Source organism: Anser cygnoides, chromosome 2 (genome assembly GCF_040182565.1).
Source record: "Anser cygnoides isolate HZ-2024a breed goose chromosome 2, Taihu_goose_T2T_genome, whole genome shotgun sequence".
In the NCBI taxonomy this organism is placed as follows: Eukaryota; Metazoa; Chordata; class Aves; order Anseriformes; family Anatidae; genus Anser; species Anser cygnoides.
The window spans coordinates 148,780,756-148,805,170 of record NC_089874.1 but is presented as its reverse complement, the minus strand read 5'-3'; the positions used below and the strand labels follow the sequence as shown (position 1 = coordinate 148,805,170).

The following is a 24,415-nucleotide window of genomic DNA, read 5'->3' as shown; positions in this document are numbered from 1 at the left end:
CGCGGCGGCGGTCGGCGGCGGGGGGCAGTTTAACCGTAAACATCCTGCCGATTTGAACGGGCGCTTTGGGCGGCAGGAAGGGCCGCGGCCGCCATCTTGGTCGGGTGAGGGAGCGCCTCGCGGGGGACGGGACGAGAGGAGGAGGAGGAGGAGGGAGCGGAGCGGGTTCGCAGCCCGGCCTCGCCAGCCTGCCCCCGACCCGGGTAAGGAGCAGCCCCTGAGGGAGCCGCGGCGGCTCCTCGGCCGCTGGGCGGCTTCGCTTAAGGGGTCGGGCCCAGGCGCTCCGCCTCTGCGGCCTGCCCGGCGCCGAGCACCGGGGGGGCTCCCCGCTGCCAGGCCGGGGCACGCCGATAGAAACCGTGGTTCGCTCCCGCTAACGGAGCGGCCACTGCCCCGCGTTGTAAAGGGGGCGTCCGCGGGGTTGTTGCGGGCTCGGGGGAACGTGGGGAGGAGCAGAGTTTTGTCTCCCGGCCCTTTATTTGCGGGTGTAATGTAAGCTTTCGCTTGGGCAATGGCAGAGCGTTGAGCGTGCTCGTGGTTCTCCTTAATGGCGTGTGAGCTGGCTGCTGGGCGCTGGGGGTGTTGGCCGGCAAAAGGCCCCTTTAAAAATGTTTACTTTTCGGGGAAACGTAGGTCTTTCTTCGGTATCTCTGGCCGGTCTCGCGTAAACCTTGCTGTCCTCCTCGTGATTTCTGTCTGATTCTGAATGAAAGGCTTCTGCTGAGCGTACAGCAAGGTGTTGTGTTTGTATCGGTAACAAAGGAATTCGGGGTCACTGTGGTTCATTGGCATGGCACCTCCGAAGTGAAAATGGCTTTCGCTTAAGTTTAGACCCGTGGAAAAAAATGTTGTAAGTTTATGCAAGTTACCATTTAGGCCCCCATTGTGTGAACGTTTACATTAAGCATACTGTTTCATTGACCCATTCTTCCATAAAACGAGTTACGCGAAAAGTGTGGAAACATCAAAGTTTTCCTAGGGTTAGGCTTGAGTTTTATTTTGCGAATGTTCTTTTGTAAATATTTGACATTCTGTGAAACTTGGCAACACTGACCACACCGATCTAAAACGTTAACTACAGAGAAGGCATTTGGGGGGGAATAAAAAGGAGGAGCAAAAAGTTAGTGAGACCTACGATAAATTTAAATCACCACACAAATTAGTGTTTTCTTACCATCGGGGATGTTGATAGTGTACTTATTGGGGTTTCCCACAGAAATGGGAGTAGTTGTTCAGTTAACTGTGTCACATCTTGCCTCAAAGTTGAAGAAAGTATTTTTACATGCAGCTTTTTGGGTGAACAGCACAGAGGAATAACTGCTGGGAAAAAAAAGTCTGATAGATGCAGTTCTAGCCTCTTAACTTTTGTACCCTTAAGGAATGTGTTAATACATGGTTTGTGCAAGTGCATCTATGTTTTGACTTGGAACTGCAATTGCACAAAACTGTCTGGGATGGTCGAGATAGGACCTAAGAATAGTAAGATTATTTTTTCTACTGGATGAATGGACGTACTGACTCTGGCTGATAGGGCAGGATACTTGCTGAGGTTTAGATATTGAGCTAGAGTTGGGTGGGATGGCAAGGTGAGAGAAGCCCTACTTACTCATAAGGTTTAAACATCTCAAACTGTAGGAGCATTCTGAAAGATCTGCCTTTTGGATTAGTGGGGTGCTGGTTCCAGCAGTGCGATGATGTAGATGTGCAGTGTATTGTAACTGGAGAACAGGGAATGCAGTTCCTGTAAGTGAGAGGTGTGTTTTGAGCAGTTACAGACCTGGTGGTGCAACCTTGGCCATAGGATATTAGAATAAGAGTTAATGGGAGAAACAAAGATCTGGAGGCAAATAAAAAACGCTGTGTATGCATTTATCAGTCAAGTTGGACTAGTTCAATTTCATCTTTTCAATAATTGATTTTGTAGACATAAGAAATTGAGGTGACTTGTCACTGAAGTTCAGTAAAGCTGAAGGTGACACACAGAAATCTATTAAATTGTAGAAAAATGCAGACTAACAAGGATATTACAAAGGCGGTTGAAGAAAAGAGTGGAAATAATACTGAAAACAGGCATTGAGAGCTGTAAGGAGTTACTAGTGGAGTTTGTAAAGGCCGATCCTGTGATCGATTTTTTTTATTTTCAGTGGCATCAGGTGTTAAGCGTGCTAATGAAAGTTGGTCGTGGAGTGAGACAGCGCTGGTAGGTGTATCTGCACTGAGGAAGTTTTAGACAGGGCTGGCTGCATGGTGACAGGCTATGATGTGAAAATAGAGAACCCAATGTGCAGGGTCAGGGGACCTGGGAATTAGTAAGCGCTACAGTTCATGACACTTTTATTGATTTGGGAACAGGTAAGTAAAAACAGGTGAAGAACTTGGCATCTGGAAGGCTTTGGATCACTGGTGTGATGTGTGAGGGAGACACAGATGTCACGGGGTGAGTCAAGTAGCGCCCTGCTAGTGAAGGTGAGGAAGAGTGGATGTCACACAGTGTTGCGAGGCTTCGTGGGGAGTGTGCTGTCCTGTGGGACTTCCAAGGTCCAGCTCTGACAGCTGCAGGTGCCCAAGGTCAGCTTATTCTTCCCCAGGACTTGTTTAGCTTAGCAAAACAGAAACTGTGTATGTGTGGGAACAACAGAAAGTGAGAAACTGAAGTGGAAGGATAGCATAAGGACAAAAGAATTAAAATGACTGGCTGATTTTAAACTTTAATATGGGAAGTATCTGCTGATCAGTGGATGAGCGTGGTTCTGGAATAACTATAACAGGAATAGGTGACAGTAGATTAAGACTTGACCTAAGAACTGGTGTGTGTATGCATAACATGGCCTAGTAGGGTAGCAGATGTGGATTTAATGGGCTAGAATGGAGGAATTCTCATCTGAAATTCTAATTTTTAAAAGGTAGTTGCTTTAAATGAACCATGGTCAGATTAAAAAGTGCCACAGCTGAATATTGTTTCTGTTGTCTGCAATGTTGTTGTCAACTGTCATTTCATAAAGCTTTCTGAGTGCGTTGACAGATGGTACTCAGGCCATGAGAGGGTTCTTTTCAGAGTGTATACACTTGTCCTTCTAACATGCAGAAGGATTTTAAGACTTCATATTTTTGAATTGATGGTTAAGATGAAGTTTCATGGGTAGCATCTGCCCAGCTTTCTAGTTGCTTCTTTGGGAGGCTCAATTACCAGATCCCCAGGTAGGAAAATGAAATACTATCAGTATTGTATTTGTGTCACTCTGCATGTTTGGTTACTTTGTGTATAAAATGAGTAATTTTTAATACTTCTGCAGAAAGAAAAATAGTAAAAAAAAAATAAAAATAAAACCATGCAATTCTTGGGCACATAGTTAGGCAGAGGAACCTGAGGACAATAACAGCACATTGAAGCAAATTCAAAGTTAATTAAAATCAAGCTAAAACTCTTAAAAGCACAATTGGGCAGGGTCAGGATTTGCTATCAGTTGGTCTTGTGTGAGTACATATGATTTTTTGCCTCATGTGTTTATCTGTCGTTTTTGAAGCTCTTAGAACAAGTTTTAAGGTCCTGGTTCATAACCAGTCAATCTCAAAAATTAGCAATTTGATTTTACTGTATAAGCCTGTTAAGAGCCATCAGCTACCCATTTGCTTTTGAGGGTTCTTATGAAGTTGCTTTTGCAGCCAAGGACATATGTTCCTTGTGCCTGCATGAGCACTCTGCCACTCCAAAACACTCTTTAGTTCCTTTAACATTCATCCCAGTCTTGCATTATGCCAGAAAATGTATTTCTCCTTTTATGCCTCTGCAACAGCACACTCCCTATGAATAAAAGATCAGGCAAAAACCCTGGAAGAAGGAAAGGGATTATCTGAAGAGAAAGCAAAAGAAAAGTATTAAGAAAATGAGAGCAACCATCAAGGTCTGCTTTAAGCAGTTGTGCCGATGCTCTAAACAACAGCAGCAGAACTTCTTGATGCCGCTAAGAATGTAAAGACTTGTTTCGTGCACTGGCTGTAGCCCAGGTGTTACTGTACAGCATGTTTGCTGGAATTTGGAAGTGGCAGAGATGCCTGTTGTGACGTAGGAAGCAGGTGCTTCGATGAACAGAAGCAGTATCTATTAACAATAGTTCAGATTAAAGCACTTTAAATGATCTCTAGTCTGATGGTCCTCACTTGGCAAGACTTCATTAATGGCTGAAGAGAAACAGACAACCTCTGTCAGAAGTCAGTCAGGTTTGGTTCTCCTTTGCTACAAAAGTTTCTAAATACCATCCACATGCAATGTGTTCGTCTCACCAGGCTTGCAGACAGGACTACAAGCAGATGACCATTTACTGTTTCTGTGGTGTAACAGTTTTCAGGCTCTATTCTTTGATTTAATTGCTAATGGAGCAGATGTTTTGAAACCCATTGGCATGTGTGAGCTCCCTTTACAGGGAGTATTTTGGCTTGGATTGGCACGTCTTTGGAAGACAAGTTATTAGTGATGTCTGCTCTTTTTTTTCAAGTCAAAACAAACAAAAAAAAAAAACCCTCAACTCTGTGACATAATCCGCCTTGTTGTGATTCTGACATCTCAATTTTGGGAGGAACCTTGCTTCCTCTTTGATATCTCAGCCATTTGTTTTATATTTGCATTATCCCTTTAAATCCTGGAAAGCAGTGGTAAGTTATTCACTCTGAATTGTCCGGGTAGTATGTTCTGCATTTTACAGGAAATCTTCACTATATTTTTCAGGCTTACAGTTAACAATATATTTGAAATCGTATGAATCCCATGCTACGTATTTTAATGATTGTAAACATTAGTGAATAATCATGCCAAACTCCATGAATCAAAGCACGTTCTTTTGAAACTGTTGGAAGGTTTTAACAGAGTAATGTAAGTGGTTTTGTGCACCACGTCTTCCCCTGCTCATACTCCTCACTTTTCTGGGTAATTTACAGGCTTGCTGCCACCAGAGCCGTGGAAGGTTGTGGTAGCAACTCCAGATACCAAAATGCTGTGCTGCAGAGTTAGGTGTCTGCGTATACACAAATACTGTGAGGCTTTTGAAAATGTGTGAGGGACTGAATTGTCCGGTGGCCTTTGGGACAGCGTGATGCTTTTCAAAAACCACTGGGGAAAAATACTTTTATTCCTCAAGGAGATTTTGAAATTTTTTTTGTGCTTCCTAGCAAAACTTGCTCATTTCCAGCATTGTGCGGTGCTGTTCATAGCTCCACACGTTTTCAGCACCATAAAAATGTTATTTCAGTTTTAAATTTGCAGCTCCGTTATGACTTAGACCTGTCTACTGAAGTCCTAGCAGTAGTGTTAATGCTTGGTATCTACGGTGTTAGTTCAAACTGAATGTGGCCTTGGTTTTCTTTAAATCTTGTGTGGTGTGTCCGTTCTTGATTATGGCCAGAACTATTGGCCAGCCTGTTGGTTAGACCAACAGGCTTAATAATTGTTTGGACAACAGAACAGACTCTGTATTTAATGGAGCAGAAATTCAAAGCTTTCGTTTTGTGTATTGAACAGTACCTCTGAGTGGGTACAAGTACAGAGTATGGTAACACCACAAAGATTATTTTTCCCTATGCTTTGTTATCCATCAATATCCATTTATTACTTAACAACAACAAATTGTTGGCATTTACTTTCAGGGATTTTTCATTTGTTATCCATGTATCTAGAGATTGGCTTTGCTTCCACTTAGTTAACGATGCCTGTGCTTTTTGTGAAGCTTACCCTATAAATATCAGCCACTAGCTGCTTTGAAACCTATTTACCATTACAAGTTAATTGTAATGGTTTAGAAACTGGCTTCCTGAGAATCTTTCTCTGGCTATCATGTTTACCAAGGCTTTGTGTTTCCCTGTGATCCCTATTTGCTTGCAAATTGCGTTGGCATGCATTTGGGAAACATGTTTTTTATGGTTAGGAATTAATGCTCCTCGCCTTGGTTCTGCCTAGATTAAATCACCCTGCTCACTGCAGTGGTGTGCTTCTGGCAGTGTTCCTGTGGGCACAGAGGAGGCAAAAACTGCAATGCACTTGTTGCATCTCTCCTGTTCTATTTCATTTCTTTATTATTCCTTTTTTTTTTTTAGGTTATGGATATTGCTGGAGAAAAAACTGCATGTGGGGAATCTTCTACCTCTTTAAAGCAGACTTATCTCCAGCTTGTAGTTGAACTGAATCACATGCTTACCTCATGTGTGGCATTGGCTTTTTTAGCTTGTAAGACATCATGGTGTCCTGCTTCCCTGGGGCTTTCCGCGTTGGCATCATTACCAGCAGTAAGAGGGTACTCGGGTAGCTACTAGCCAAAGGAAGTCTGGCCTTGTAGTGGAGGAGGAAGAAGGAAGTGAAATCTTCAGGAAGTTTGGGATAATGCAGGCAGTTTTCTTGTAATTTTAATCAACTCTTGAATAAAATATATGAAGTGTTACTAAGAGGATTCTGAAACAGAGAGCAGTCTGCTCCGAAATGAGGAGAGTTGTACTTTCTCTTTAAGAAAACATGGAGCAATCTGAAAAGTTTACAGCTATATATTTTAAAATGCTTAATGGGTTACTGAAACAGTACTGAATATTTAATGGTATAGTATAGTAGTAGCTATTGGAAAAGCTAGAGCAGAAAGAAACGGACGATGTAGAAGATGTCTGTGGGAGGGAAAACCAAGGTGTGTATGTTTATGTTATGACAGCTTGGTATCATCTTCATCAACTTTGCTTAATGTACTTAAGGGGTTTTTGCCTTGTGGGATGGTAAACATTTTAAAGTTATGTAAATGGTCTTAACCTGTGAAAGGAGCATTGGTTGGTCACTGATCTTCCTGCTTCATATTTTGCAGTAGATGTGTGTATAACACAACCACCACCTCTAAGTGTTGGCTTCTTTAAATACAGATAGTTTGATCTAAATGATTGCAAAGCAAATGTGAGGGGTGTGTGTACAAGGATGTTACCCATCAAGAATTCTCTAAATATATATGTATGTGTTTGCCTTTCTGTTTACAGATTTGCACTTTGTTATAGACATCTGGGACCATGTTCTATGCCCACTTTGTCCTCAGCAAGCGTGGGCCACTGGCCAAAATATGGCTGGCCGCCCACTGGGATAAGAAGCTAACCAAAGCCCATGTTTTTGAATGTAACCTGGAGAGCAGCGTGGAGAGTATCATTTCACCAAAGGTATCTATTTTACGCTGATGTAATGTTATCTTGTACTGAAAAGAAATTGTGTATGCCTCGGTAGTTACTATTTGGGTCACTTGATGTTGCTGTTTTAAAGGGTGAAAAGGTCTGTTCAGGCTGTTTGATTCAAGAAAGTATTTTGTTGTCAATTTTCTAGTAATGGATTATTGTGCAATTTATTGTAAAAAATGTTTTGCTTTACTTAAATGGAGGACTAGTATCTTGATGTATCATGCATCATTTAAAAGCAAATGTTTGGAAGAGAAAAAGCCTGGGCTTTCCTACAAAGTAACTTCTAAAGGCCTTATGATGATGTGCTTTCAGAGGTGGTGTTGTTACTGGAAGCTGTAGAAATAATACTTGAAATTTTCTTGTTTATGCTTGTGACTCAAGTACAAAGCAGGTTTCTTCTTAGCCACAGCAAAAAGAACTGAAGAATCACGGTAGCTAGTAACGTTACTGGTGGTGTGAAGATGGTTTTCCATGCAGTAAAAATACCACACTGTAGTGTAAAAGCCTTGTTTTTGAAGCTTCTAGTTTCTTGCTTGGTTTTATAGAACGCAAACAGATATGGACAAAACTGAAAGAATGTAAAACTTCTGTATGGTTATTGTGAAACAGAGGGAAGATTTGAAGAACTTGGTGGTCTTAATGTGTTTTTTTTCCTCCGCTGCTTATAAAACCGGAATTTACTATTCAAGAGCTAGTGGACTGATTTGGTTGTAAGCTTTGTCACTTAGCAGATGTTTGAATACCTTATAAGAAAAGCCACTATGTTAAAAAGAAATAAGACTTATTTTTATCTTTTGTTTTAGTTGAAACCAATACAATGTTTCAATAGTGTTGCTATGGATTTTAGAAGAACTGCTGTTTGTAAGCAAAGTATTTGTAATACAATCACAGGCATGCTTACTGTTCCAGAACAGGGTGATTTCATTCAGTGTCAGCTCTGGAAGGATTTAGAGAGAAGATAATGTTCATGGACTCGCTAGTGAGCTGCAGAGTTCCTGAAGAGAAAGGAGGAACTGCTAGGCACTCCTTCATATGTTTAACTCTGTAAGACTTTCATCAGTTAGCTGAAATATGAGATGATATGTGCCATTTTGAATTCTCAAAGTTTGAGGTTAGACCCTGTATGGTTTAATCTTTCTAGGAGCTAATATATTCCGTATATGCTTCAACGTAAGTCTCATGCTCTTTTGGACTAAAATATTTGAGTCCTTCCCTGGAAATTGTTTTTATTGTTTTTCTGTTCCGGTAGTTCATGAAGTACTCAATTTCATAGCAAAGCAGTGAGGTTAAAGAGGAGGGGAATTGAAGCTTATTTTAATGTGACAGTGCTTGTTTATGAATACCCTGTATCTTCAGCTGTTCTTCTATGCTTTTCTTAACTGAGGGACGGATGATGGAGAGGTAGTGAGATACTGGTTTTAACCAGACTTTTTGCTTAACCAAATCATAATTTCTGGCTGTCCTTTTTTTTTATTTTTATATGCAATTAAAATAACAAAGGTGTCAGGAAAGGTTGTGGTAAAATGGATTTTGTCTTGTCATCTCTTTCCTAGTAGACATAGCAGTGTTTGTAGATTCTTGAGTGAAATTCCTATTAATTTACTAATGTTTTTCCATCTCATCCATGGGTAATATGTAGAGGATCATCTAGAACTGCAGAGTTTGCATTCTTTGTTTAGAGTTTTCTACTGTTTTTTATACTTGTTTTGGATATTTGATGTTACTGAAAAACTCATGTGAAGCTGACTGAAACTAAACTTGATGGGAGGAAAAAAGTAAGGCTACATCTAACTCACTGGTTGTACACTGTGCTTTTAGGTGAAGATGGCACTTCGAACCTCAGGACATCTCTTACTAGGCGTTGTTAGGATCTACCACAGGAAAGCAAAATACCTTCTTGCAGACTGTAATGAGGCCTTCATTAAGATTAAGATGGCTTTTCGTCCAGGTACCTGTCTTAAGTTCTATGACAACATGTATGAAGCAGATACAGAATTCTACTGTCTTGTCTTAATAGAAGAACTGCATAAATTTATATAGGGTAATTACAGGAGAAGCTATTTTCTTTAGTGTGAGCTTCAGGCTGGCTATGTGACTGAGTTGTGTGCTGAAAAATCTCTTGATTGAATTCTGAACCAAAGCTTTTCATATTAGGGCTGATTCAGTAAAATGATCTCAAATACGATTTTGGCTGTTGTTGGTGTATGGTGTTAAATGGGAATATACTGTGTGGCTTTTACCTTCTGTCACAAGTCTGAAAAATACCAGTTGTATTTGCATGTACTGAACAGAAGGGAGCTTTTTTCTGTCGGGAGAAAGGTTGCCTTGCTGTGAGGTGCAAAAGGAAATGGAAATAGGCTGGTTTTTTTTTGACGCTTTTGCATTTTAGTTTTTTTTTTGAAGTGTGAACTGCAACGGAACAAAGGTATTTTCACTTTTGTAGGTGCAACACACAGCTTTCCCCCCTATTGTTGCTTACTCTGTTAAGTTTTTCCAGTAAAGACTGAGGGGGGAGCCGTATACTGAAAATGACAGTCCGTCCGACAATGAATTGCTTGGGTTATATACACAGTTGATAGTTTTTGTTTAATTCCATCCTTATCCCAGGAAATATTTTCTGCAGATGGAGCGTAGCTGTTGCTTTGACACTGCTGGATACTCACAGCTGCTTAATCACCTTTTTAGTTTTGTGTGAGTGTAATAGATTTTAGAGCTGAACTTCAGGAAGCCTCTTCTAAAAGGCAGCTTTTGGAAGCCGATGCACCAATAAATTTGAGAATAATTAATGCGTATAATGTTTTTATCTTCATTTCTAGATCTGGGTATAGTGTTTTTATCTTCATTTCCTGATCTTCACGTTGTGATCAAGGTTTTAAACTTTCTAGCTTTCAGCTTTTTAAACTGTCTAGCTTTCAGTGGTAGATTTCTGAAAGCTGCCAATTTTTGGTGATGTTGTCAAAAGTTTATGTATTTTCACAAGGTAATTTTTTTTCCCAGTTTTCCTGCTCCCACCAGAGTGCTCGTAGAAGGTGAAGGACCTTAAAATGAGACTTAGAAAAAACAGCATGCTGACCTGAAGCAAGCTGAGGCACTTGTAAACTGAGAACAGAGACAAGATTTGTGGCTTGGGCATTGTCTTGTTTATGTCTGCTCTGAGGATCGTTTACATGTTTTGTTTTAAGCAGCTAGCAGGTAAAAATATTGGATAGCCTTGAAAGGAGGACTAAGCTTCTTTATTCCTAGCCAAGGACAAAGATGAGTAAAATGTAGGCTCATGCTTGTTCCTGGTCTCTCTGGGCAGTGGTTCTTTGATTATCCATTGCAGAGGAAAATACAGCGGGCAGTGCTTCTGAAGTATCAGTACCTCAGAACGGCCTGTGTTGTGTGGGTCAGGAGGCAGAACATAAAGCTCAGATCTCCTGCAAGTTACAGCAGGAGCTGAACCTGCATTTCCCATCTACCTTCAAGTGTCCTGACCTCTAAGCTTTTGAATAAAGCAGGCACCTGGCACTGTTTTTGTGTGATAGCTAACCTGATAGTCATACTCTGAGGATACCCATTGAATAACAGATTAAGCATCTCAGGAGGATTTAAATATATATATACATATATGTGGTTTAGATAATCGAGGTATTTTAAATGCTGAAATGGAAGATTTGTGCATGTAGCCCAAGTACAGTCAGTACTGTGCTGGGACTTGAGGGGTTGGTTGAGCTGGCTAAGTGAGCAGAAGCTGTGTAGTGATTGTGTTGCCACTGCTTTACCCAACCCAAAATATAGGACCAACTAGCTCATCTGGAGCATCTTCATAAAATTTTTTCCTATCAGGTACCTGCACTGGTAGATGCCTGTACAGTGATGTGATGACATAAAATGCCTGTAGTAGCCACATGGCTCAGCATTGTGCCACACAAACATTATTTAGTGAGTGAAGGCTTGCGGTTCTTGCAGGGTTACACAATGCAGTACAGTGGCTTAAGAGATAGGTATTTTGCATTTAGGCTGAATTCCCGAAACTGACATTATCTAAGGTTTCTTCGTAGATACCTAGCATCAGGTCAACACAACAGTTTAAAGACCATAAAAAGTTTATGCAGATAGAATAATGCTGAAGGCACAGCTTCAGTGAAAGCACAGGGAAAAATGCTATACTTGTAAGGAATGGGAATTCATTTCTGAGTGTTCTTCTCTGCAGGGGTTGTCGACTTGCCTGAGGAAAACAGAGAGGCTGCTTACAATGCTATTACCTTACCCGAGGAATTTCATGATTTTGATCAACCACTTCCTGACCTGGAGTAAGCTGATGATTTATTTTTGCTTTTTTTAATGCAAATGCTGTTTGGTTTTATGTGAGGAGGATCTGGTTTTAAAGAGCAGTGTCATTGCTAAGTTCTTTAAAGAGAAAAGGGCAGCAGGTACCTTTTCAGGCTTTTAAATACACCAAGCAAGTATGCAGTCATCTTTGTATGGACTTGAAGCTCATTGTGGCCTGTGATTTTAACCAAAGTTATAACTGTTATGATAAAAACTTTTGGAAAAACTCAGGTTTCTTCATTTTGTATTTTTCTTCTGTACCTGACACAACGTTTAATTCCTCAAATTAGACAAGATTAATTTTACAGAAATGTCCTAGCTGAGCTTGTGTAGTGGTACTTTTCTTATAACTTCCTAATACTGAGTTGCCTGTAAACATGCTGACGATATGCAACTTTAATTGTTCTTAACTTTTAAAAAGTTGATGCTACCATTTTGTGGATTATTCATAAGGAAATTTTGTGGGATCCAGTTTGCTTTAATCAGTGCTCTGTTTAGTTTATACTCAATTTGGATTATATACTAAACTTCAACTGCAGAAAAATTATGCTCTTTTAAGAAATGTACTTTAACACATTGCTAAGAAAGTAACCTGGTACTAGTTATGCTTTTTGATAAATTGTATTAATAGTTTTTGGAGTTGAAGGGGGGAGAGGCTGTTCTTACTAAATTGGACTTTAAGTTAGCGACCCAGCATAACAAGGAGTAAGAGTGGTTATTGATATGTTTTCCAGAAGCTAACACAATTTGAATTTTAGATTTTAACCTTTAATAGTCTTAGTGTTACAAGTAGTGCTTACTATTCTGTGTTCACTGTCAACATTTTCATTAACTGACTTAAACATATAGTGTACTATTTAGGAATTAATGTCACATTTATCTAAGGCTTTATCTGTTACTTTTCCTTATGGAGATTTTAATAATTGCCTTCTGTTTGTTTAAGTGATATTGATGTGGCCCAGCAGTTCAGTTTAAACCAGAGCAGAGTGGAAGAAATTACCATGAGAGAAGAAGTAGGCAACATCAGTATCCTCCAGGATAATGACTTCGGTAAAATCTTGTGTTATGTTGTTACTAAGCTAATTTTGATAACTCAGAAGCTGTAATCTTGCGCTTCTGGAATGGAATTTCCATTATTAAGTACAAAAAACAAATTAGATCAAACATGATGTGTTTCCATACATTTAATTTTCGTGTTGTTGAGTTTTTCCAGGAAGTCTGTCTTCTAATATTCAGCAAGCTTCTAGCTGCCCATACAAAGCCAAAGGACATTCAGTCAGGTGAATTAGTGAAATACTGTATCAGTATTACTTCTTAAAATGTGGTATGAATAAGTCAGCAGTCACTTTAGTTTTAGGCATATTTTCAGTCAGTAACTGTTACGAGGTTTATAAAGTTGGAGCAGTTAGAGATGACTGGTTTACTGCTGCTCCCAGTATCTGTTCAAGGACAGTGTTCTAAGAACTGAATCAAAGCCTGAAAGCAGTTGTTTGAATATCCAAAGATAAACAATTTCCAAAGTGTAATAATATCTATAATTTAGAAATCTTACTGGAAATGTAATCTAGGTATTGATTAGGTTGTTGATTTGTTATTGGTCCAGTCTCTGCACATGCAGCCCAACTTTGAAGCATAAGATGTAACTTTTTTTTGGAGTATGTGGTTACAGGATCTTGTTAAAATCAATTTCAAATAGGTTATAATAAAAAAATGATTTAAGGAGCAGAGATGGTTATTTTTTGTAATTGAACAGTATATTTGCTGTAGTATTCCTGGGTGTTATTTCTTCTGTTTTGTCATTAACTCTGCAATCAATAACTATGAAAAATTTGTTTCGATAGAGATTTTTGTACTTCATGAAAAATTGCAAGATTAAAACAATGAAAAAGTTTTGGTCTTGCAATCATGTCTTTCTTGATTGATAAGCTAGGTCTCTCACATAATGATTCGTTGGCGTTTATAGCGATGAAATCATATTCTTGCAGGTGACTTCGGGATGGATGATCGTGAGATGATGAGAGAAGGTAGTGCATTTGAGGATGACATGCTAGTGAGCACCAGTGCTTCCAATCTCCTGCTGGAACCTGAACAGAGCACCAGTCACCTTAACGAGAAAGCTAATCACCTGGAATACGAAGACCAATACAAAGATGATAATTTTGGAGAAGGAAATGATGGTGGAATATTGGGTATGTTTGAGAAATTAACTTTTTTCCTGTCCTACGTTGTGCCTCAATTAGTTCTTGGGGAGGAGATGGGGAGGCTGTTTCCTTTGTAGCTGAGGTACCTCTCTAGGTTGTGCATTCAGGAGTGGAATTCTGGTTTTTGCGTGCTACAGCAGCATTGATGATGTGTACCATATTAAGTGCTGCTTATTTTTAAATGAAATAAAACTAAAACATCCAGAGCTTTTCCTTTGTGTACATAACGTTCTTCAGAGAAAAATCAATGTGCGGTTCTGCAGCTTGTTTGACCCCTCACAGGGTTTCATTAGTACACTGCGACTTTTATTGAATGTTTTTTTGAAGTACTAGGAAACCTAGCAAGATGCAAACATGTGGCAAATGTTATTGTAATAAAGGTTATGTGTATGCTCAAAATTTGAGCTGAAATGCACCTTGGAAAAATACTCCTAATGGCTTTCATGTCAGCATTGAAAGTATAGGTTTCACTAACTTTTGCACTGTCTTTATCCATCTTGTCATAAATTTCTGTACTTTATAAACTTGCTTGTACTGATTTCGTGAATTTGTACATGCAAAACTAATGTTTCCATACGTTCTTTTCAGATGATAAACTTCTCAGTAATAATGATGGTGGTATTTTTGATGACCCACCTGCACTCTCAGAAGGTGGAGTAATGATGCCAGAGCAACCTCCCCATGATGATATGGATGATGATGATAACGTTTCAAGTGAGTGTGATCTAGGACTAGATCTAGAATTACTTGTTTTTAACTAATTTGATTAAGAATCTAATGACTTTGGAGCATGTTGAACTGAAAGGTATGAAATGTGGTGGTCTACTTTAAGGCGTGGAGGAGGGGATGGGAAGGGTAGCAGAGTTTGTTCTGATGTTACGGTGCATGATATTTGTTCTTACTGGCAGTGGGTGGACCAGATAGTCCAGATTCAGTAGACCCAGTAGAGCCATTACCAACTATGACTGATCAGACAACGCTCGTTCCCAATGAAGAGGAAGCTTTTGCTCTGGAGCCTATTGACATTACTGGTGAGTAAACTGGGAATATTTTATTTGGGTCAAAAGAGACTACCTTAGATTGATGGATGGAGATGAATGTGTAGTGCTTCTACTGAGTGCTGCTCCGCTGAGAGAAACCAGGGATTTGAGTGCTGAATTCCTTTTATTCTAGTGTGGTCTTCCAGTGCTTTCCAAACGGGTAACTTGTAGCAATAGTCTTTGACAGTACTGGTTTGTAGCTTTTGCAGCTAAAATGGATAGCAGCATGATTCTGTAGCTTTCAAGCAATGTGTGAGTTATAAAATGAATTGGAGTAGACCTCCTCATGTCTTCAATTCTAATGCAGTGCCTGTAGCACAGCAGAGTTCTCGGTATGGTATTTTTGGTGGCCAAGTGTGCCTGTTTACGCTGTGAATGTTGCCTGTAGAATGAGTGTTACTTTTCTAGTGATTCATGACTTCAATGAATTGCTGAATCCAGCAGGTAAGTCTTTGTATTGAAGTTGTAGTAAATAAAGATGAGGAATTTCACTAATGCAAGGCACTGTATTTTAACTCATACTGTATATGGCTCAATAAAAACAGATCCCTGCTTTATTCAAAAAGAAAAAGATCTAGAAAAAATTTATCCTGTATTTTCAGACTGAACTCCAGGCTCTGATTTACTGCTTGGCCAGTTAGAAAGCCCTAGCACTGCCCTCTGGTGGCAAGCTAGCAACAGAGGTCCTAGCTGATCAGCTGGGGCCAGCAAAGACAGCGTTTGCCAGAGCTTCAGGGTCTGCTGCAGAGGGCCAGGCTGTAAACAATTTACAGTAAAGTCATTCTAGAGCAGGATGAGAGGCACAGGTAAGATAACCACCCATGTTAACATTACTGAAATTCAGATAGGGCTTAAGGGAAAAAACTTGATGTAGTACTTTGGCTTTTTGGCCAGAGGGCCCTTACGTCTTGGGTTTGCTCATGAAGAACATCAGTCTAACAAGGAAGCCATGAGGGAGGGAGGCATATGCAGCTGAGGATATTGATGATGTTTAGAGAGATTCAGTTGGGCTGTGAGCGTACACAAAAGAATTTGTAAGCTGTGGGACAGCATTCACAGTGTTTAGCCTTTGATAGCGCTTAGAGGCTTTCATTCCTTCCAGTGTTAACATGGCCTCTTTCTTGAGGCTGCTTTATGCATGGCCAAGGAAGACCCGTAGAGACCCCATAAGATTCCTACTACAACGTGGTATCTGGCTGAGCTAACCTTCATTAATTACTAAAAATCTCAACAGTCAAGGAAACCAAAGCAAAGAGGAAGAGAAAGCTGATTGTGGACAGTGTGAAAGAACTGGACAGCAAGACCATTCGAGCTCAATTAAGTGACTACTCTGATATTGTTACTACTTTGGACTTGGCACCTCCTACAAAGAAACTGATGATGTGGAAAGAAACTGGGGGAGTTGAAAAGCTTTTCTCTCTGCCTGCACAGCCTTTGTGGAATAACAGGCTACTGAAGGTAATGTTTTTGTACAGGTTTATTTCTAAATGGACTGCATTCAGATTTGTGCCTCAGATAGTAAACATCAGTATATGAATAGCAATGTAGTGTTAGGAGTATTCATAATCAAAATAATAATTAAATACAACACTAAACACCAGTACTTAAATATTGATCAGTTACAGAAACAAATGAAAACTTGATCTTTTTTTTTAATGTTGCTCTTGGAGAGGAGCTTAAAAATGGGAAGGGAAGATGACCTATGATTACTTGATCTGAATTAAGAGGACAGTGAGCTACAATAGTGAATAATGTAACCTTTCCCCTATAGCTCTTTACTCGTTGTCTGACACCCCTGGTACCAGAAGACCTAAGAAAGAGGAGGAAAGGTGGCGAAGCTGACAACCTTGATGAGTTCCTTAAAGACTTTGAAAACCCAGAGGTTCCCAGAGAGGAGCAGCAACAGCAGCAGCAGCAACAGCAGCGAGAAGTCATTGGTTTGTTTCTTGTCCAGGATGCTATGCTTTCCCTCAGAGCTTTTGTTTTCCTCTGTGCTTTATATTAAGTCACCAAAGATAATGAAGCAAAGGACTTAGTTTGCTTAGCTTTCTATACAGTCTCTGACTTAAAATAGCTTTTTGTCTAGAAACAGAAGACCAGAGATTTGTTTTGATCCAGTGGATTAAGTGGGTATTGTATTGGTATGTATGCACATCTGTACCGATTCCATTTAAGTCACTGCAGAAACTATGCAAACTGTTAGGGTGCTTCATTCTAAATAACAGATTGGACTTTGAAATGTAATTACAAACTGTACTGATGTATCTAAAACTGGTTTTGTTATGGAATATAGATGAACCTATTCTGGAAGAACCAAGTCGCTTGCAAGAATCAATGATGGAAGGCAGCAGAACCAACCTAGATGAATCTGTTATGCCACCGCCACCACCTCAGACTGGTGTTAAACGCAAACTGCAGCAAGTGGAACCAGAACCAGTGTTACCTGTGAGTAAGATTTTTCTTCTGTACTTTAGAAGTGGGAGGTATCTTTGAGCAGGAAGTGATGTGGATTTGAGGTAGTCTTTTTGTAGTGCTGGAATAGTAGAATCTCTTTACATGGGTAGTCTCTACGGTGTTTTTCTTAAATGATTAAGCTTTTCCCTGAAGTCAAGTAGAATAGGGATGTGTCATTGTTTCATCCAAAAGAAGTCGTCAAGGAGTAAATTATATGAAGATCTTTTGTTGTGTCAAGTGTATGTGAACAGCTTTCACCATCAGAAAGGATAGTGCAAACTGCACAAACTCTTCCTTTTTGAAAGACAGTACCAGTGGTCCATGGTTAAGGGTTCAAACAAAACTCCGATCTTCAGGAAGGGCTTTTTTGCTGGGTAGACATGGAAACTGTTTCATATCTTCCCCTTCTGTAAAAACTGTGATACAACCTGAAATGAAACCGTATTTGTCAAGGGGGAGAGAAACAATGTTAAATGAAGATGTGTTCTTTCTGATTGCTAATCTGGTGAGAAAGAACAGTCCTGGATTGTGTGGTCTTTCTCATATTTGTACAATTTTTTTATCCAGCGCCTTGTGTTTCATGGGTAATGGGTTCCTGTTGAATGAAACTACTAAATGTTACATTGCCTTACAAAAAGGGAGAGGCACTGGATGAAATTTGCATCAATTGCTTGTACTTTGTGCTGAAGTGAACAATGTATTGGGAAATCATGGATCATGCCAGCCAGAAGCATACGTCTAGAAATACCTGCAGTATGATGCTCAAATACAAGTTATTTTGACCTAGTTTGGGGTATTCATATACCCCAGTTTCTGGTGCAGAAGTAACTTTACTGGCAAACATTTAACTGTGTATAGCTTGGGGGTGGGGGGAATACTGTATATTTTTCATTAGAATGGACTACATAAACCTTTTTAAACAGTTTTTCTGGATTTTCCTGTTGATAAAAATATCTTCTAAGAATGATAATCTAGCACCAGAATCACTCATAATATATTCAGAAACTTTTCAAAGTGCCTACTTAAAAAAAATATATCCTTCCTGCTTATATTGCAAAGGAAGATATTTTGATACTCTGAATATGTCTTGTTCTAGTAAGTGTGCTCATGTAGCACTGCATCTGGTTACATGGGGTTTTAAAGTTGCACGTGCTGATCCAAGAAATAAGATTGGTAGCTTGGGTGATTAACTAAAAAAAGTTGCTGGAAAGCCTTTTTCCTAGTAAAGTTGTAATACCACGATTTTGGTTTGAGTAGAACCTAGAGGACTAAAACAACAGGTATGGAGAGCAAAACAAAAAAGCTTCTGTTTTTTTCAAAGCTTCAGATAAACAGCTAAGATTCAGAGACTTGGATTTTGTGAAACTGTTTTGTAGCATCAGTATTCTATGGTAAAAGGATCTATAAGCTAATGGTCTCTGCTTACCTGTACTGTGTACTCTTAAAGCATCCACCATCACAACAGTTGGAAATACCACCTGTAGAAATGCCTCCAGAGGAGCCCCAAAACATCTGCCAGCTAATACCAGAGCTGGAACTTCTGCCAGAAAAAGAGAAGGAGAAGGAAAAGGAGAAGGAGGAAGAGGAAGAAGAGGAGGTAAGATCTGAGCTCTTTAAAAGCAAGCTATACAGAAAGGGTTTGTGTGTTTCCTGGCACTGTTTTGACTTGAATTTAGTAGATTCATAAGAACCAAATCTTTACTCCTTACTTGGGAAGTGATACACTTTGGAAATAGAGATTTTAAAGTTGCTGCATGACCGTTTTACAAATTACATATGCATTCACCTTAGAACTAGGGGGTGCTTCATTTCTCAGGTATGGTCTGATTAAACCACCCATTATAGTTTTGATGCCTTACACAAGAAGTTTTGAACTCTTATGATTTCATCTTACTTAACTAGTTGATCCCACCTTAACTAGATATTGAAAAAAAAAAAAAGTGAAGTTGTTCTTAGCCCCAATATTTAATATTTTGCGGATATTAAAACAAACTTTATTTATGTTTTTATTTACATCCAAAATAGTAAACTAGATTTTTAAAAAGTGATTTTACTGTTGGAAAAAGAATGTATCTGGACTTACGCAGTTTTCTTCTCTAATAGATCACTTATACAAAGAATTGTGAATGACTTTAGTCAAGATGGTTTTCTTAGCAATGCAAAAAAAAATGCTGTTGTTTGCAGAGAAATGTTAATTTCAGTAACACAATGAAGAAATAAATGCTGACTTAATTTTGAAGAACATAAAATTTGTCCAAACAGTGTTTTCTGTTCAGTTTGAAGTTCTTAAGACTGGAAACAAAACAGATATTGCTTGCATATGGTGATTTTTAAATTGCTGTTTTGAAACACAACTTTCATTTTTAAAGCCATATGCAACATATCTTCTATAAATAAGCACTCTTCTGTGTTAAGTGCTTCACTGGACATGGTCAGCAATAACAACTCAGCTCTCTTTTGCAGCTTTTAGCAACCTATTTTCCTTTTCACTGGTTCTATTTCCACAGTGAAATGAGAGCAGGTCTGTGTTTATTAACGTTTACAAAATAAAAGCATTGCTGATACTATGCTCAATACTAATGGTCCTAGAGTAGACTGTTTTCAGCCATCATGACTGAACAACTTTGTTTTACTACTTGTCAGCATAACATTTTGAGGTATAATCCTAGTGGCATGCAACCTTTACTAAGGTACATCAGCTTATGCGTGTCTTCCTCTGTACCCCATTTCCTGCCTCTCCTAGCTGTATCCTGTGAATCAAGTTGTCTAAACCTGGCTAAATCACGTCTATCTAGATGAAAGAACTGCAGTGATATTTAGAAATGCCTCTCTTATAACTCAGTAGATGAGATCTTCTGGTGTTTTAGTAAGTGTGTTGAGTTTTGGCTGCTTGCAGGAAGAAGATGGCACAGGCGGTGATCAGGATCAAGAGGAACGGAGATGGAATAAGAGGACTCAACAAATGCTTCATGGGCTTCAGGTACGCATCATAATTTACTTTCTGTTAAGGTAGCTTTTGAGTGTGCCCACTGATGCTTTCAACTGGAGTTAAAAGTTTAAGTAAGAACTTTATTGTCAGAAGATGTTATAGATTTAAAATATCTGTTTTGTCTTAGGGAAGGAAAAAATGGCTTGTAATTGAATAAATTGTAATATAATTGCCACTCTTTCAAAGAATATTTGAAGCAAAACTTTTCGCTTAATTATTTTACAGACATGCTTTGTGTGCAAGTAAGATTCCCAGAAATACAAACTCTAAAATAATGGGGTTTGATTGTGTTTTTGTAATGAAACCTTCGGACCACTGACTTTGTGTTCTATAAGACTAAGGAAACATCACTGAGGTCTGGGGATAAAACTATTTTACAGGATGTTTGCTCCTGGATAGGCTGGTTTGAAAACTTCTGTGCTATGATAAGCTGAATCTGCAACAACTGTGGGAACATGTCCTTGGCTGAAGTGCTGCATTACTTTTCAGCATGTGGCCTCAGACTGCCAGTGTTCGTCTGCACAGATAATGTTCTGTAGAATGGATTCTTGCTTGCTAAAACTAAAGGGTTTTTTTCTGATAATAAATTTGAAAACCTGTAGTATATCCTTAAACTAAGTGCAAACTTGTCTCTACTTGCATGTAGAGGTCTCTCTCTGCTCTTCAGTCTGGTTTGCGGTTTTATCCCCATTTCCCCCCTTAATTGTCTTGGCAAATCTTGAGAAGGGTCAATCCAATCTCTCTAAGCTGGTTTTGTTTTCCAGATTTTCCAAAGTTGTCTTTTTTTGTCTGAAATTAGGCTCTTTCTCCTGGTAGAAACTTCTTGTCACTATTGTATCTCTGAAGTTCCATTAGTTTGTTTTTTTCTGGAGCTGCTGAGTTTTCAATAAAACGAGATTTAGGAATAATCTGTATTTTCTCAGAAATACATAATCAAGCAAAAGCTTTAAATTTTTGGAACACAGATGTGTTACATAGAAGACTAATGTGAATTAAGTCAGTTCTCTTGCATGTCTTCAAGAATTCTGCCAGTTTAAGGTTGTTTTAAACTGTTCAAGTGGGTTAACCCCAGTAGGCACCACATAGTCACTCCCTCCTTCCTCTCAGCAGGATGGGGGACAATATTGAAAAGTTAAAAGCAAGAAAACTCATGGGTTGATGTAAAAGCAGTGTAATAAATGGAGCATAGCTGTGCATGCTGGCAAAGCAGAATAAGGAACTCATTCACTACTTCCCATCAGCAAGCAGATGTTTAGCCATTTTCCAGGAAAGTAACACTAACTCTGAAGACATGTCCTACGCCCCCTCCCATTCCTATTATCCCCCAGCTTTTAGTGCTGAGCACATCATCATATGGCATGGAATATCCCTTGGATCAGTTGGGGTCAGCTGTTTTGTCTGGGTTCACTCCCAGCTTGTTCATTTCTCAGCCTACTCACTGGTGCGATAGCACGAGAAACAGAGATGGCCTTGGTGCTGTGCGAGCACTGCAACAGCTAAACTCAGCAACAGCTAAAACATTGGTGTGTTATCAACAGGGTTTGGATCACAAATTCAAAACATGACACCAGATGAGCTGCTAAGAAGAAAATTAATTCTGCCCCAGCTAAAACCAGTGCAACTGTCACTTAAAAAGTATTTTTAAATTGTACAGATGTTTAGTTGGTAATATTGCCTGATGTGTTCTTTTTCTGTTTCATCATGGATTTCTGAAAAGAGCTTCAGAATTCTAATTCTCTTCGGGCCATGTCTAGTTTTTCGTTTGATTCTTTCTTCCATGTGCCCAAAAAGGATCAGACTGGATAACAGAAACATTAAATCTGTAATGAGATTCAAAGTTAAGATCTGTTTAATATAAAGTAATTTGGTTTGGCCAGCCTAATATCTTTTCATCTCGTAGATATTCCAGAGCAGACGGTTCTGTTTTAAATTGAAGACGTCAGTAGTTGTTCTAGCCAGCAAACAGATGTATTTTCCTGATTTTTTTTTTCAATATTCTGGCCAAGACTTTGAAAAAAACATAAGCAACTTTTGGGTACTTAGTTTCAGACAAACAAGATTTTTAGAAATAAACAGGCTTTCACCTTTGGAAAACTATGCCTCATTAAAGAACCTTAGCTCCTGATTTTTTTTAAATAAATAATGATTATTTTTGGAGTTTCTGGAACATGTAACTAAGTTGGACAGACCTCAGGATTGATTTTTTTCATACATCCCTGGGAAACCTACTTGGTTTCATTTAGATAAGACCCATGCAGAATTTTTATGTACGTGTTATAATGTCCCCATCCAGCATTGAGTCCTTCCCAGTCTTTCACAGTGTCTTGGTTGTGACAAACAGAACCTTCCAGTTGATGTTCACGTGTGTATGTAATTTTTTTAGTTTGTGGTATTGATGTTTGTGTTTTTCAGAGAGCTCTTGCGAAGACTGGAGCAGAATCTATCAGTTTGCTTGAGCTGTGCAGGAATACAAATAGAAAACAAGCAGCTGCAAAATTCTACAGTTTCCTGGTACTTAAAAAACAGCAAGCTATAGAGCTGACACAGGAGGAGCCTTACAGTGACATCATCGCGACACCTGGTCCCAGATTTCACATTATTTGAATGGTTAGATACAGCAGACCTAGTGTTCGTTTCACTAGCGCGTACGTGTATTGCCCCATCTGTAGGGCCCACAAGACCAGTGCAGAAAATTTTAGATTTTATTGTCTGTATAAAGTCCTTGGTTTTCTTTTTGGGTTACTTTGGTTTTTGTATTTTAAATCTACCACTTAAAATTTTAGTGAAACTGCTGGGGTGGGTGTCTTGAGTTCCAGCTGCAGGAACCAGACAGCTCAAGGACCCAGGTGAAGATTGTTCTACCAGCGCAGAGCAGATGTGTGCAATATTGGTGCATGTAATGTTGAGTATCAATGAAAATGTCTTACTATAATTTGACTAGTTGATTCAATAGTGATATTTTAACCTATACAAGTAAACCTGAATGGCCAACCTATTGTCTGATTAAAAACTTTGCCAAACTTGTCCAAAATGTTCAGTCTGCTTCTCATAGTAGTGTTTTTTCCCCTTCCCTAGATCTTCGTGCATACCGTGGGTCTCTTACAGCTGCCAATATGAAAGGTAGTGCCTGATATGTCAGCTTGCTTTGTCACTGCATTTTTGCAGTCAGATTTTTGTAGCCCTTGATGCTAAGGGGAAACGGGTGTCTGTGGAAAGCACTTCCTGTGAGTGATAATATTACATACATGAAAGGACAGAACATGTGTTAAGCATTTTAGATGAAACATTCCTCTTCACTTATCACCTCATTACGGTCCACTACTGATAATGGCTAATTACTGTTAATAAGTATCGAATGAAAACTCTACTCATTTCATTTAAACCTTTTAAGATATCAAAATGCTTTAGGTTTGTTAGACCTGTATATAAACTCCAGACTTTTTAAAACAGACTTCTAGATTGTAAATTATCTGATTTTTATTAAGCAGGCATATGAAGATAAGAATAAAAGAAGTTGAGCAGATTGCCTTTGTAAAGATGCTAAATTCAGATACCACCTGTACTGAAAGGGCAACAAACTTGAATATACAGTACGAACGGGCACAGTTCCACTTAATTGTGTAGCGTATTAATGACTCTTTGGATATATTTATGGTTTTAGTATAAATTTTTCCAATAATGCACACTCCTGTGTTCGAAACATTTTATCAGTTTTGCAAGAAGTCCCATTTGATTTTATCTATCAAGAATGAAGCTTTACTGTTAGACCAGGTAGTACCAGAAATTATGTGAATATGTTGATTATGGAAACCTGTCTTAACTTTTTTTAGGGCAAAATTATTCACACTGAAGGTTCTGGTTTTAATGTTGGCACTTTTGTGATATAATTTTGGGACTGAAATTTCAGTGTATACTCAAGTGTAAAATTATGTGAATGTTTAAAAAAATCTGAGACAACATGATGACCATGTTTTAATAATCCTTGAAAAAGTTAATTGTATAAAGTTACTGCAGCTTTATTTTCAACATGATGTGCCTGTAAAACCATGATTTTTCCCCTTTGTAAAAAGAGACATTGTAGATAACTTGAATGTTTAATTATAGAAAAGGTCATTAGTTTCTTGTTACACATTTTTAGTCTGTTTTTGTTGCTTTTCAAGGTTAATATTCTTGAAAATAGTTGATGCTGTTATGTATAACTTTTCTAATAAAAGTTGTGTTATAAGCTGTTA

The 24,415-nt window shown here is 38.9% G+C and overlaps 1 protein-coding gene across 2 annotated transcripts; it reads left to right on the top strand.

Annotated features, from left to right (window-relative positions):
• Window positions 1-24,415, top strand: RAD21 (RAD21 cohesin complex component). Of its 2 annotated transcripts, none has more exons than XM_048047082.2 (14): window positions 1-203; window positions 6,997-7,170; window positions 9,004-9,133; window positions 11,381-11,480; window positions 12,443-12,549; window positions 13,485-13,688; window positions 14,289-14,414; window positions 14,609-14,731; window positions 15,975-16,198; window positions 16,512-16,677; window positions 17,034-17,185; window positions 18,642-18,791; window positions 20,091-20,174; window positions 22,596-24,415. In XM_048047082.2, the coding sequence occupies exons 2-14, from the start codon at window positions 7,027-7,029 to the stop codon at window positions 22,785-22,787; spliced, it is 1,902 nt and encodes a 633-aa protein (XP_047903039.1). In that variant the 5' UTR covers window positions 1-203; window positions 6,997-7,026; the 3' UTR covers window positions 22,788-24,415. The 2 variants fall into 2 exon arrangements, with proteins under 2 accessions (XP_047903039.1, XP_047903040.1); XM_048047083.2 differs by having other exon boundaries at window positions 85-104.